The 15,260-nt window shown below is 32.8% G+C and overlaps 1 protein-coding gene across 1 annotated transcript; it reads right to left on the bottom strand.

Moving 5' to 3' along the window:
* Nucleotides 1-5,218: 5,218 nt before the first annotated feature.
* On the bottom strand, nt 5,219-13,996 carry LOC123564960 (slit homolog 3 protein-like). Its single transcript, XM_045358899.2, has 3 exons — nt 13,843-13,996; nt 10,617-10,684; nt 5,219-9,032 (listed from the first exon to the last, which is right to left on the bottom strand). The coding sequence occupies exon 3, from the start codon at nt 8,887-8,889 to the stop codon at nt 6,772-6,774; it is 2,118 nt and encodes a 705-aa protein (XP_045214834.1). The 5' UTR covers nt 8,890-9,032; nt 10,617-10,684; nt 13,843-13,996; the 3' UTR covers nt 5,219-6,771.
* Nucleotides 13,997-15,260: the final 1,264 nt, after the last annotated feature.

The raw sequence follows: 15,260 nt of genomic DNA, 5'->3' as shown, positions 1-15,260 counted from the left end.
TTGAATTTATTTAAATATTGGCAATTAATCATGTATTTCATTTCTATATATACAAAAATTAAATAAATTATCCATTATTTGGTGAAAAGTTAACATTTAAAGACGCACCACAAAATAACTGTATTCTTTTATATTTCCATGATGGTATTTATACGTGCTTTGAATGAAATAAAAAGAGAAATAGCAAGTATATAGTTACAAATTGACAATCACATATATAAGGCCAAGACAATGTGTAAAGTTAAATTAATGTAGAGTATGCACAGTACTTGAGTAAGTAAGGTGAGTTTAGACCACAATTTGTATAGTTTGTATTTTATGTTGTTAAATCTATACTGAAAAGAGAATGACTGAATGAGTTTGCAGATGAAGTTGTGAAAACAGGCATGACTTAAATCTTGTAGAATAGCCAAGTTCATGTGAGAGGTAAGTCACTAGATTGTGGTGAGTCTTTAAGAATTAAATGCTATCTTTGTCCGTATTAACCACATCGGGACTTTTTGCAAATCCATGGAACGCTCTACCCGTATAAATGCACAAAATAGCATTAAATTCTTATATTTACATTTTTACGATAGCCTGCTAAAACAATTTAAGTGGTTTACTTCCATGAGTATTAAAAATTCAAAATGAATATCAATTGGCAATTGAAATAATTTTTCTATGTCAGTTTAACCTGGTATTGGCTTTTTCATGGCAATTTACTGGGACAATTACATCATCCGCAGGTTTACACGTTTTCTGCAACGAGCTTATCAGCTGATGGATATGTACCAACTTTTGGTAGAAAGGCGTTATTTAGTGGCCCGAGTATGCGACACAAGTTTAAAATGTTTTGTACTTTCACACTTAAATACATTCCGTTTCTCATATTCATAAATTGGCATTTTGCCATTTTATTTTATTTCATTGCTGTTTCTTTTTTGTTTTAGAGAGGTGCTCCTAATGAGCATTGACTTTATCAATAAACTTGAAACTAACGAGGTACGCTTCGTTTTCAATATACCCCTATACTATTTCGAAAAATAAATCTACATCACAGCCGTAACTCCACGACGAGATGTAACATATGTGTGAAAGGATTATCTTTACAAGAGTGAGAAAATACAAATGTCTATAAACAGTATGTTTCTTTTTGCCCAGTTTTCCTAGTAGAAACTACTAGGGCTCCAGCTTATTTGTGAAGCAATTAACATTATCACCATAGCAGTAAAATACCTGGCCCCTGTAGAGTTATGGGGCCACAGGTCATCACAATAGTGATATATTGTGATGTATTTGTATCTGGATCATTTTGATCTGTACATGCATTTTAGATCTTGAATCTATTTAAAAACAGAAAGAAGTTGTTGTTTATAACTCAACATAGTGCAAATTTATTTTAAAAAGAAGTGGCTGTTTATAGTTTCAAAATTGTGGCAAATGAAATCTTCAAGTAAAATTATTATATATCTTATGCATTTTGTATTTTCTAATTAAGCACGGAGTTTGATATTCTATATCATCTGAAAATATAAAGAATACTCTTAATGTTAAATATAAGTTTTATAATTAAGGCAGTTTACCTAAGATACCCCATTTCAACGCTTTTCAATTTTGAATGGAAAAATCAGTAAAACAAATAATTTTTATATGTTTCCATAATTTATGATCTGTCAATAACTAAGTTTCAAAACCTTCTTAAGAAATATATAGCAATAATTTCCGGATATCTAAAAAAACCCTCTTTTTTGTTGTCGTATAATTGGGAGTCACACTGCATTTAACCCTTAGCATACTGGACACGATTTAGTCTGCCTTTGCGACCAGTGTAGATCATGATCAGCCTGCACATTCGTGCAGTCTGATCAAGATCTGCACTGTTCTCTGTTCAGTCAGTATCTTTTTTGGTTAGCACCCCTTTTTAACATTTAATGGTACTGCCCAAACTGAAAGACGGAAAAGTTCATTATAGAAATGTAGCAGGGTAAAGGTTTAAATAATTTCTTAGCTCATCCCGAACCGAAGGGTCAGATGGAGTTATAAGTATATGTGGATGGTCCCGCGTTCATGTAGTGGATCGTCACAAAAGTATCATAAACATCTTCTTTGAAACTAGGCCAGAATTATACAGCACTGTTGCAAGTTCCTTTTTCAAGAGAATTCAATTGGGTCTGCTTTACTGCTTTTTGGGGCAGTTACAACTAAAAATAGGAAAACCTTTATAAACTTCTTCTCCTGAACCTCTTCATTGATCTTCATCAAACCTGTTTTGTAGCAACATTATAACATTGTCCTTGCAATTTATACAAATTTTGGAGCTCGGCACCTTGTACATGTTGCTTGTGCTAAAAACAGAAATACTTTTAAACCATTGAACTTCTTCTCAAAAATCGCCTGGTGGATCTTCAACAAGCTTCGTTTGAAGCATTATCATAAGGTAATTCAAATGGTGGCACTCGCCCCATTTTAGGGGCCGCTAGAGCTAAAAAAAGAATTACCTTTAAACTCCTTTTCCTCTTGAACTGCTAGATGGATCCCCATCAAACTTGCTCTGTAGCGTCAATTTAAGGTCCTCTCTAAAGTGTGTTCAAAATAGGATGTTGGTCCCTTTCAGCGGCCACTCACTAGAGTTAAAATTAGAAATACCATGAAAAAAATGCCTATTGATGTTGTAAGAAATGACATTGATCGTCTCTACAAAGAAACAGTGTAGATACATAAACTGAAAACGCTCTATCCAGATGGTTTAAATTCTAAAGTTTTATTGGATATTAATTGACCAATTAACTAATTGTATTGATCTACATATATAGATATGTAATGCCGAGTATATCGTTGTTTTTTCCTATTTCTGTTTTTTATATACATAAGTATAGGAAATTTTGTATAAACACTATCCGATAATTTACTCGGTATATTTGTTAAATCCGTTTAAAGGAACGTTATTTTAAATTTATTTAACATTGTAAATAATGTAGATCTAAACTTTGTATACATTTTACCGCCTTTTTACGCGACGTTGTTTAACGATGTCACGTCCGTTGTTTTTATTGTTATTCTTCCCTGAGGAAGGCTTAACGCCGAAACGTTGGGCGTTAATAATTATCTATGAACAAACGCTACACGCGTTGTTGTTGATTTTTCTTATTTGTAAATACCATGAAACGAATTCTTCTAGTGAACAACTTCACGGAACTTCATCAAACTTGGTCTGTGGCATTATTGTAAAGTTGGTAGGAACTTCTCCCAAATTTGTCCAAATGGCGGCTCTTGGTCCCTTTTAGGGGCCACTAGTTTATACTTAACACAGATTAACAATTCATTATCCAGTGTGTCGTACATAATTATATTCAAGGTCAAACAGTCAAAATCAGATGAGCGACTTCGTTAAAATTAAGAATGAAATATGATTATAATTCACATCATTTACGTAGTTTACATGCTTTTGAAGAAAGAAAAACATGTATCTTTAATTTAGATGTTGCGGTTTTGAAAGTTTACATATTGGGATGTACCGGCAAATAGATAATTGTTCAGCGAAATATAGTACAGTCCAACTTTGTTCAAGTGCTCCAACTTCAAGTGCTACCGGCGACCGATTGAATTTGCGTGTTTTCCAGTCAGATCTGTGGAGATTCATTCGCTTTGCTAGCGTCTGTTTTGTTTCCCCGACACAAGGTAGTATAACTTATGACATGCAGGAAGTGCAACAAAAAATATGTCGGGGAAACAAAACAGACGCTAGCAAAGCGAATGAATCTCCACAGATCTGACTGGAAAACACGCAAATTCAATCGGTCGCCGGTAGCTGAACATTTTAACATGGAGAGTCACACCTTTGCGGATATCCTACTATGTTGCATTGAATTCAATGACAGATGGACGGATAAGCAAAGAAAGGAAAGAGAAACTTACTGGATCCGCCGTCTCAACACCTTACAACCTATAGGCATCAATAAGGGAGACTAGATTAGCCTGCTGAAGCATTATTTTCCCCACTAAGATTAAAAACACAGATACTAGTAGTTCATATTAGCAGATATTAAATCACTTCAGGCAATCGGACATAGTTTTTAATTACCATCGACCACAACATAGATTTTCTTTTTCCGCTACCTTCTCTGTTGAAAACGGCGTTAAACACAAAACCAATGAAAGAAATCCTCAGGAAAAATACAGGGAACCAATCAAAAACGCTCTATTTTTATAAAACCGCTATTTTTATTTATCACTCATTCTGTTGATCGATATGTTCATTGAGCATTTATATATCGAACTATACAGGCGGTATTTACGCCGTTGCTGTGTTGTTTTGATTTATGCTACCCTTGAAAAAGGCTTTTTTAAAAAGCCGAAAGCGCTCGGGTTTATAATTAAACTTTTGACACTGTTTGAACATATATTTTTTCTCATACTCTATAATTTTATCTTTATGGTCTTGTATCCTTCCGGGATCCAGTGTGTTTGAAAGGCATTTCGTTGATGTTTTTTCTTTAATATCTCACTTATATATATATATATATATATATATATATATATATATATATAAGAAATCGTGTAATAACGTTTGATAAAGAACGTCTTAAATTAGAGCAATATAAAAAAGTTAACATCACAGTCTATAGGAAGCGCGTATATATTAGCTCTTATTATTTTATGCTAACTGGCGAAGTACTGAAAAATATCAGTGAGATATTTCTCTATATCAGTCACAGTGCCAAACTACTTTTCAGATAAAATTATCTCCCTTGAAATATATTCTAGAACTTACTCCCTTTGTTGCTTTTAGAATTTCTGGTACCCTATGATTATCCTAATATTCTAGTCATACAGGAGTCGTATTAAGGACCACAATGGAAATAAGAGTTTATTTTAACTCTTTTTTGTGTTATCCTTAACATATAATGTTGATTGACATGGCTATATTAATTCATACATGTTTGTTTATTGTTTGATTGTATGTTTTAATTATAAGTCGCCATGTAAATTGTACATTTTATGTTGAAATAAATCTATCTATCTATATATACAGCATAACAATCCTATACAGGACAAACTAGTTATAATAAAGTTTGCAAAAGAAATAACTGAATCTAGTAAAGCTAAATCAACTTCTGTCACGTAATAAGTACCCCTCGTAGTATATACGATGTTTGGTTGCATAAACGCAGTAATATTGGTCATCTTATATTTTAAAAAAAACATTGGCAATATTAATAAGTAAAACTGATTTGGATACAGTGTCCATGCATTTTATTTCATAAAACGTTTACTTATATTAATTCTTACATCACATGATAATAAAGCAAACAAATGTACACTAAGATTATTATACATATTCAAGATTCAAGTATTTGTTATCACTTAGTCATAAGACAATGTCAATGGCAATCAATATAAATTGGAGGTTACATTGCATTGTGCAGTGCGTAATGTCGAGTGGCTCATTTATCATGCCATTTCACATGCTATCATTTCCTGTGTGATATTAGAAAATACAAACTTAAATTAATACCGACTTAATAAACTTAACGAAATTTCATACAAATACAACATTTAATAGTACTGTTTTATATGCTTACCGGGTATTATGTATTAGTTTCAACAAAAAGCATTCTAAATTGTATACAAAATGTCATTAGATTTGTCTGTGCAGACCTTTCAATTTTAAAAATATCATCTGTCCTTTTCATTATTTTTATTAGCATATAATTATGTGATTTGATAAAGGCACATCTTTGTGTCAAACTGTGACCTGAGTCACCAGCTCATATGCTGACACGGAATAAAATGGGATACTAAACAGATACAAATTATTACTTTAGCAAAAAGACTGTGTATCTTTGTAAAATCATTAAATGAAACAATCCTTAAACAGACAAATGAAAATTACATACAGAAAGATAAACTTCTAAGCGTTAATTAATCACGTACTAATAAAATAATATCATATAATGTTTAAAACTACAGGTTTCGAAACTAACAAATTGCAAATTCGAAATATTTGCAAAATCAGCTACCTGTTGTTCTTGTTTTACTTTCTTTGATCTTTCAATAGCTTATCAAATTGTAGACTCGTAAAGAAATAATTGACCGTGTCCTAAATATGAATTCTTGGTACAATTTCAAATTCGGTCTTCCCGTGTGATATTTTTCTCTCGTGGGGTTTGTACTGTTTCGTGTGATCACATACATTTGTAATTAGGTTTTGGTAAATATATATCCTTAGGACGGCCAGGACATATTTATGCAATCTCGCCAGGCATATGTATGTTTTTGACAAAAACAACACAGAAAATAACGTCACTCGACCTTCAGCTGTTTCCGAAATTTAATAAAATGAAAGTAGAAAATGCTAAACTTGAAAACGAAAGACGCATTTTGATTCGTAGTTAGTCAGGAGTCACGCGCAGGATTCACCCCGTCTAAATATATGCGCGTGGACTTCTTTTCTGATGTTGTCTGAGAGTGTCAGTATATGCCTCAGATGTAAGATATAACCGTATTTGAGAGCTGCAGACCTAGACATTTCAGAAATATTTTCAAAATAAGTTTTGTGTAATAAATGTTGTTTCTACGGAAGCGTGGAAGGGCCATCAGACACTAATACGTTTTAGTATGTTAAGGCTGCGGAAAGGATATAGTGTAAATACTGAAAATACCTAAAGTACAAACCGTATTCATTGGAACAATTCTAAATTTTTAAACACCGGAAGACTACAGTGTTTGTCTGTCTTAAACGTTATCGCTTGTGTCAAGTTTGCGAGATCTATTTACAACAGTAATAATCTATTTCATCTTTGAAATTAGCGGAGATTGTTCGTCGCAAGAAGGATCACTTGTAATCATTATGGGAAGCCATTGCAAAAGTTTTGCCCAAAAGTGTTTGTCACTGTATTTTATATACACGTGCGTTTCTAAGTATAATTTCAACTCCTCGTAAACAAGGGACGTATCTAGATCCTCTAAAATAACTGGCACCATGTTTATATTCCTATCTCTTAGGAATCTCATATGGGCTTCTCGGAATTCCATATTGCACCAAGCACTTCTAAGAAAATTGTTTGAGATGACGAGTAAAGTCGTATGACTAGATTCTATTGCAACAAGTATGTTTTCAGATATTGTTTTGCCAGGTTCAAAGTTTCTCTCTCCAATGCATACTTTATATGGCGGATCATGATGTTCCAGATTATTTGTAACAACTTCTATTATCTCGTCGTCTTCACATGAGTGTAGTATAAAGATATCATATCGTAAACGCCGGTGTTTTCTTTTCCGGAAACAGCTTTTACAAATGTTAAAATGCGATATCATAAAAACTTGGATGCTGTTTATTTTGCAAACAGTGATTGATACAAGTATGATAATAACTAACAGTGATCCAACGGTAATGAATAATATGTCAACGAATGTAAGACTTGTTTGACAAACAAAGTTGCTGTCCGGAACTTCAACGATTGGCTTACCTTTGCCGGGTCCAGTTGCACATAATATTTTATTTTGGTGATAAATGTGATTTTTGTTTAACAAAAGCCATTGTTTCATCCATAATGTATGGCAGTCGCAGTTGAATGGATTTCCATCAATGGTTAAAACTTGTCCTTCACTAAAATTAAAGTTCTGAAATGTTTTTGGAATAGTTTCCAAATTATTATCATGTAAGTATATCGAACTATTTCTTGCGCCTGCCAAGACATCGGCGATGGTCGGGTCTACATCAGCAATGGCACATTGTGAGACATCAAAAATTGTCACATTGCAAAGATAACCTCTATAGGAGATTCTAGTCACATTATCTGATTTAATATTAATATTTATCTTGTCTGCGTCTGGACATGTTGTAGGTAGGTCATCTGCATGGTACTGATCATTGCAATCGACGGAAATTAGGTCAATGGCGATAGTTTTCATACAAGTGCAAGAATCTGGACAATCTTGAGAGACTGAGCAGTTAAATTGGTCAGCTTGTACATTGCGAACCCGCTTCGATTGCAAACGTTTAGGACTTCCACACGTTATTGCAAAATTAGGATTATCGTGATCCTTAAACATTGTATAAAACTCTCTAAGCGCTGAGGCTAAAGGAAAGAGCGTACAATCACAAATAAACGGATTAAAACGTGCATCAATTCCACAGTTCCACATATTAAGCAGCTGTTGGTATGGGTGTGTAACATTAAGCATTTTGAAATAATATTCTTTGTCAACAGTCGTTATATTATTATGTGTAAGTACAAAGCCAATATCGGTTAAACTGGAAAAGTGTTCTATTGTAATATTAATAGAATTTGTGATTGAACTTATACTGTTTAATGAGGCATTCACTATTACATGTGTCTTTTTCGACAATAGGAGTTTGCTAACTAGACTTAAGTCAACAGATGTCAGGTTGTTGCTAACAAGGTGGATATAATCTAACGCCTTTAATTTGACATTAAATGTCCCATTCTCGATTACTTGTAAGTTATTGTTTGCTAGCGAAAGTTTCTCTAGAGATTCTAAACAATCAAGATGTCCTGATCGTAATACACGAATATCATTGTTATCCAACTGAAGTTGTGTTAGGTTTTTACAAATTTGCTCTGATGCATTAAATGTAACTGTGGATATTTCATTGTGTGATAAGTCTAAATTTCTAAGCATGTTTACTATATTTAAATATTCTGGAATAGTCTTTAATCTACTGTTACTAATTACCAGTGTTTCTGTATAATTATAAGTTTCTAAACACTTTATAACATTTTCTTCGATGAAACCATTGTTTATGACTAGTTTCAAAGAGCTATTACTGAAGTCACATGTAAAGTCCGAGTTGTTTTTGTAAAGCTTTTCCGAATATCCGAGCGTAGTGCTCAGATATAGAGACAATAGTAGGAAGAACGGTGTTGCGATGTATTTGTTCATTTTGCGAAGTTGTAATCAAGATGCACACTGACGCATCATAATATTATATCATTTTCTCTTTTCCGGTAACCATTTCTTCGAAATGTACATCTTTTAAAACATCCTCAAAGGTCCCACTCGTAATCGAAGTAGAGTACAACTCGCTGAAAAAAAGAAACTTTCTTTCAAAATGAGATAAAACAACTTATTATTCGAGGAGCAGAGGTCGTGAATTCATAACAACTCTCCGAGGTCACGACAACGTCTTCAAGGATGACAGTAGTACTGCTTTTCTGATTGTAATTTTAAAGAATCTGAAAGCTTTCAAAAGATTCGAATTTAAAAAATAGCATAAACTAAATAAATCTATTTCAGTTATTAAAATATAAAAAGTCCTTAAATAAAATTTAAATTCCTCGAAAAATCAGACAATTTTCATCAAATTCATGGAGATACAGTTCGTTGGTTATTTTGTTGGTTGGGTTTATTGTGTCACTAACACAGTAAGTAAGTCTTAATGATTAACACTGAATGTAGACGCTAAGAACACGTTACTGGCCAATATAATATGTTTTGAAAATGGATAGACATAGACATATTTGTGGAAGAGAAAAATCCAACTGCAAAATGAATGAAGTCTCTGCATAGGAAAACGCACGGCAGTGTATGTCTGAGTGCTTGTTAGTGTGTGCGTGAGCGTGTGTGTGTGTGTGCATCCACCAATATAGTACAACAAGAAATCACTTTGAAATTCAGAATAATATGAAATCAACCATCGAAAAGTGGTGCAATAAATTATTAGTTCTTAATAGATACCAGTTATTTTATAAAAACTGCCTTCCCAAACTAACACATTTTTGTTTAAAATATGAGAATGGCTTAACAGAATGTCCATTGAGTACCGTGTTGAGATGAGTTTGCTGGGTTTAATGTCACATCTTTTTGCAAGCTCCTTGACCTTTGGTTTCTTTATATGTGAATACCTGGTGCAAAAAGGATTTCAAAGATAACAGAGTGCTTTAGTTTTAATACGAAGTACACAAAGTTTCAAAATTATTATGGCTACGGAAATTTCATGTAAAGCAGGTATAAGATAAAAAGGCAAATATTCAAATCACTAATCGTCAAGAACAACTTTAAATGTATTTTTAGCTGTACAGGGCTCAAATGAGAATCAATAGTCGATGTAGTTTGCTGACAAATGCCGTGGTACAATGCATTTGTTATCATTACAGTTTGATTTACAGACGAGCATTTAGACAGAGATTTTGATGTAAAATATCCAAAGATGTTGTGATGTGTAACTTGAAAATTATTGTGCTAAAAGTCTATAAAGTGTACCTGGTTGGCATTTCTTGTTGGAAAATTCAGACAAAAGAAGGTTTGATAAACATATATTTTATTAATGGGAATTTAAGGTTCGTCTACGAAAGAAAGAAAGAAATTCAGTAAAGATTTGCTCTGCAGAGCTTTGTCATGTCTTCAATTCACATAAATTTTAAACTATTATACCGTTTTTCCAGTTACATAAAATATATAAATCTGGTATTTTGTTATATCTTGTATTTGTCTTATTAGAAGCCCTAAATTTGAAAGGGAAATCAGCTTTCAACATAGTGAGCTATATTCGTAGGAGCAGCTAAGCGTTCTATAGTTTATGTAATATATATTTGCCCATATTATGTTTTTACAGTTTAGCCAAAAATTAAAGTAAACAGAAGTTTTCAAATAAACTGACTGATATATACCTTGCCTTTGGCCTAACTTGTGTCTTCCATGATCCCGACGATCTTCCTAACTGCTTGTAGGACTTTTCCTGAAAGTGATATAACTTCCGTGATACTCGCAAATAATAAAATGTAAGCAAAAAAAAAAAAGCTGAAATTTGTGTGTTATTGTGCAACAATTAATTTTTCTGACGTCACAATTATTACGTCATGGCGTCAAACGACATAGCGGCGCGCGCGCTGGAACAGAAACAAACAGAAAACAGGCAAATATTTAGTGAAAGACGTAAATATACAAAAATGTCCTTGGAAACGTGTTAAACTTGAAATAATATATCTCATATAGTGATTTGCTCTTGCATACAATCATTGTTTGTCGTTCATATGCGTATTATTATGATTTTTTCCCGTCTTAACTCCAAACAATGATTTTATTTAACGACAAATCACTAAATGAGCTAGACCTTTATTATTTCTTAAATACTGTAAGAAATTTTCAAACTGATAAAAAAGATATGAAATGAAAAGAATATTTGTTTCCTTTACCTGTAAAATAAACAATCTTTCAATTGCAAAGACCATGGTTTATAACAATTATGATATCAAATTACCGTTTACTTTTTACAGCGACCTTTGCCTAGGTGAAAAGAAAGAAATACATAAAAACAAAAACAATACCACGATCATTTTTGCACACTTTGACGAAAGTCATCCATAAAATGTATAGATAATATATTTACTTATTCATTCCTTAATTTGCCTTATTTCTGAATTTATTTTTTCTAACTCTGCATATTTATCTCACATTGCAATTTTATTTTCATTTAGCACGTAGATGTAACACTGACAGCATTACATTTTACACTGCAACACAACAATTGTAGTATCACCAAGCTGCGCAAGAACAATATCATGCAATAGCCATGTTCAGTAGATTTAGTTAAGAACAATTTTATTGCTTAAATAAAGAACATGCATTTATATAAATAGACTAAAACTGTACATTAAAATTTGTTATTTCTATATCATATTTGTAATAGTTTAAATACAAGTTTACACATAATACCCGCGTAGCGCCCTACGAAAAACACAATTAAGTGATTTTAGTAGTAGGGTCGGGTCAAAAACTTTACCAACATTAGTAAACAGTCCTTCCGTTGAAGAGTTAACTGTTACTATTACATAATATCAATTATGTTTAAGAAATAACTATATTGACACGTATTGCAAACAAAAATTCAGGAAGCAGACTACATGTATTTATAAACTGCAATGTGCTTTTTGTGTTTTTCTGAATGTGTTTTAGTAGCCTAATCTCATTTCTTGTACAGGTCCTGCAACTAAATAATGTTTTCTTTTTTGGTTTGAATTTTAAATGCTCCTACTGACTTCAATTTTTTGTTGTGGGCCTTACTATATTGCTTATGTATTTGACCATGTTGGATTAGAGGAGTAAGTCCAACTTTCAAAATGAAGACATGTCTTTACTTGGTTTGGTATTTTATGTATGTTTTTTATGTCCTTTCCAAAATGGTTACTAATTCAGCGGGGGTTAAAATACTATAGCTGTAAACTCAGCGCTATAATAGGTTCGTGTTGGGTCTTTAACTATATTTGGTAAATTGGCGGTAAATCAATAGTTATCAGAATGTTTGAAGCTAAAGTTAAGAGGACCCTTGCAGCATACTTTCAAGCTCATGTTTACGCTTTGAGATAAGACTGACAGATATATACATAAGTAAACAGTCTAAGAGGCATGTGACATCTTAACGATACATTGTAACTTGTACCGTTATTGCTTAAATAACCCAAGATCATAAAACATCGAAATTAGGTTAGATGCTTTTTAGGTAACATAAGTTATGTATCATGCTCCTTATGTTTTGAGGTGCCTCAAAATCACTCATAATCGCTACTTTCAAATCACTTGCCCCTAACCAGTGTGGGTTCGACCTTCGCTTGGAGGATTTAATCCGTTATGTGAGAAGTCATCCAGCTTGCTTGCGGATGGTCGGTGGTTCTAATTGTGATGAAATAATGCACAAAGAGGCACCAGGGTTCTTCACAAAGCTTAGAAGTCGCCGTATTACCTACACTTGTGTCGTTGTGATGTTCAACTCGACAAAACCCAAAACAAAACAAACTTTATGTTTTGACTATTAAGCAGAACACAGCCATAAGGCTGTTCGAAATGTTTCGGGTATTGTGATGACAAGTAATTTCAAGGAGGATAACATTTATTGTATCGATATTTATTATATACCTATTCAAATTCTGTAAAACAATCGTCATAATTAAATATGAACAAGCAAAAAAAAATCCGTAGTGTACCTTTTAAATTTCGTATTGTACCTTCCGTATTGTATGCTGCCAGACTACTTTCATTTAATTTGAAGAGTTCGTTCAATAACAAAACAACAAACAAAAAGGTAGAGGTATATAATAAAAGGGTTATTATAACAGTAGCTAGATCTGGAATTTTATATTCAGTTCTCGTGGATTTTGCAAGGTCGGATCACACTCGGCGCTTGCGCGCCTCGTGAGATCCGATCTGGCAAAAATCTACTCGAGTCGAATATAGCATCCCAGATCGTAATAACCCTATTTTATTGACTTTTTATCTGCACAATGCATGTATCAAATACTGCTGTTCATAGTATTTCCTTAGTACACCAAAGACAGTTTACCTTTGCGCTTTTAAGAAATGGGTCTAGAGAATGAAACTATGATGAGTACTTTGAGGGTATAAAATAAAAATAGTGCACGTTTTAATCAGCCGCAATACATGTCAGACATCCTTCGTATAATTAGATTCGCCATCCGGCCCTTGATTCAATACTTTATTACCATTTAAAGTTAATAATCAGAGAGTGTTATAAAAGCAAGGGACTACATCTTGAAAACATTTTACAATCCTGTCATGGACAAAAATGAAATACAAACTTTGCAATCCGTTGTTAAAAAGATCAAATGGAGCCCTCTTTCTCAATGCACCCACAGAATTAACAATAAGCATAGATAATTTTCTTCTGGGGTTCAGCCAATACAAATGTAGACAGCTGACAATTGAAAAAAAGCCCTGGCCCAATGTGTAGCAATAGGAAAAATACATCCAAATCTAAACAGAACATAAACAAAATATAAGAAGAAAAACATACACAAAGTCGTTATTACATAGGGAATAAAATTTTTCAACTTTACTTTTTTCCAGATTTTATAGTTTGATAAAGTAAAAAATAGGACTTACTTTATAGGTAGATCCTTTTCAAATGTATAATTGTGACTGACAGTTTTAAAAGCTTCCTGATTTAGTTAACGCGAGACTATGCATATCAGGAAAAATGAAATATTATTGTAGCCTTATTTACTGCCGAGTGTTGTCAATAAATGCGCGTTGGTAACTGTAACAAAATTATCTACAATATTAGGCGTCTGTGTCAAATGATTAGTGTTTATCACTTTGATTTATACACCTGTCTGCCAACTTAGATTTCAAAAGCTTTAAAATAATAACAGGGTAATAAACTTTTCTTAAAGATTATTTTTAATGTCTTAAGATATACATGTTGTAAAATTAAGTCAATACACTACGTTTACGATGCAGTCAGTGATTCCTTGTTGGCCGAGCGGTTACAGTAATCGTATTATACTCTTTCGTCGGGAGTTCGATTCCCATAATAATTTTGTTTCTAAAACTGTATATAATTTATAGTTCTTCTGTAGATTCAACGAAGACGATACGAGTTAGTTAATCTAGTTCTAACTTGTTCAATAACTTATATACATGTATGTCACTATTGACACGTAATTATGTTTAAATATACTCCGTCTTAAATATGTTCTAATATTTTTTTAAGCTTTCATGTGGTATTTTTAAAGTTGTACGGCTTAGTTTTATAAATTTTATAACAATCTTACACTTCACTTTAATAAAAGCATTGCCTGGTCATTATTTCAGTATCGACAACCGATTTTATACGAAAATAAGAAAGAAAACAATGGATCAAAAACCAGATAAAAACAAAAAGCTTACACAAAGTGTGTAATGTAATTTAAAAGAAGTGCTGAACGGATGCATTTCAAAACGCCATAAAACTGTGCGATACCCATACGTGTGCGCTCTATTGACTATCATATTTGGTGTTATTTTCTCTCACTGTCACGTGATGTTTGGAAGGTCCTCATTGAACGGAATATCAGAAATCGTAGGCGAATGCTTTTATTTTAAATTTATTTGGAAAACAAAAAAAAAAAAAACAAAAAAAAAACAAAAAAAAACAAAATTCGATGACAAATACATTGTTACAACATCAAATATGCGACATAAAGGTGAATATAGGCATGCCATGAATTCCCAGTCCAATATTACCACTTTATATTTACAGTAGCGAACTGTGGCATGTCTATTATCTGCATGTAGTTCTCGTGTGGCTATCGATGTGTAACATAATCGTGTTTGCATTAACCGTTAATTATAGGCTACAGCATTTATTTTTATCCATCGGTTTTCAAAAAAAAATAATATAGAAGTGTTAAAGACCCACCAACACCTAGTGGTCTACATTTCCTCTCACATGAACTTGGTGCAATTAATCGTGCATACTACTACATTAATTGAATACTATATGTAGACATTAAATACATTGTCTTAGCCCTATAACCGTT

The sequence above is a fragment of the Mercenaria mercenaria genome, chromosome 2 (genome assembly GCF_021730395.1).
Source record: "Mercenaria mercenaria strain notata chromosome 2, MADL_Memer_1, whole genome shotgun sequence".
Classification (NCBI taxonomy): Eukaryota; Metazoa; Mollusca; class Bivalvia; order Venerida; family Veneridae; genus Mercenaria; species Mercenaria mercenaria.
Note: the sequence above shows the minus strand (reverse complement) of the source record. Positions and strands in the feature narration are given on the sequence as shown.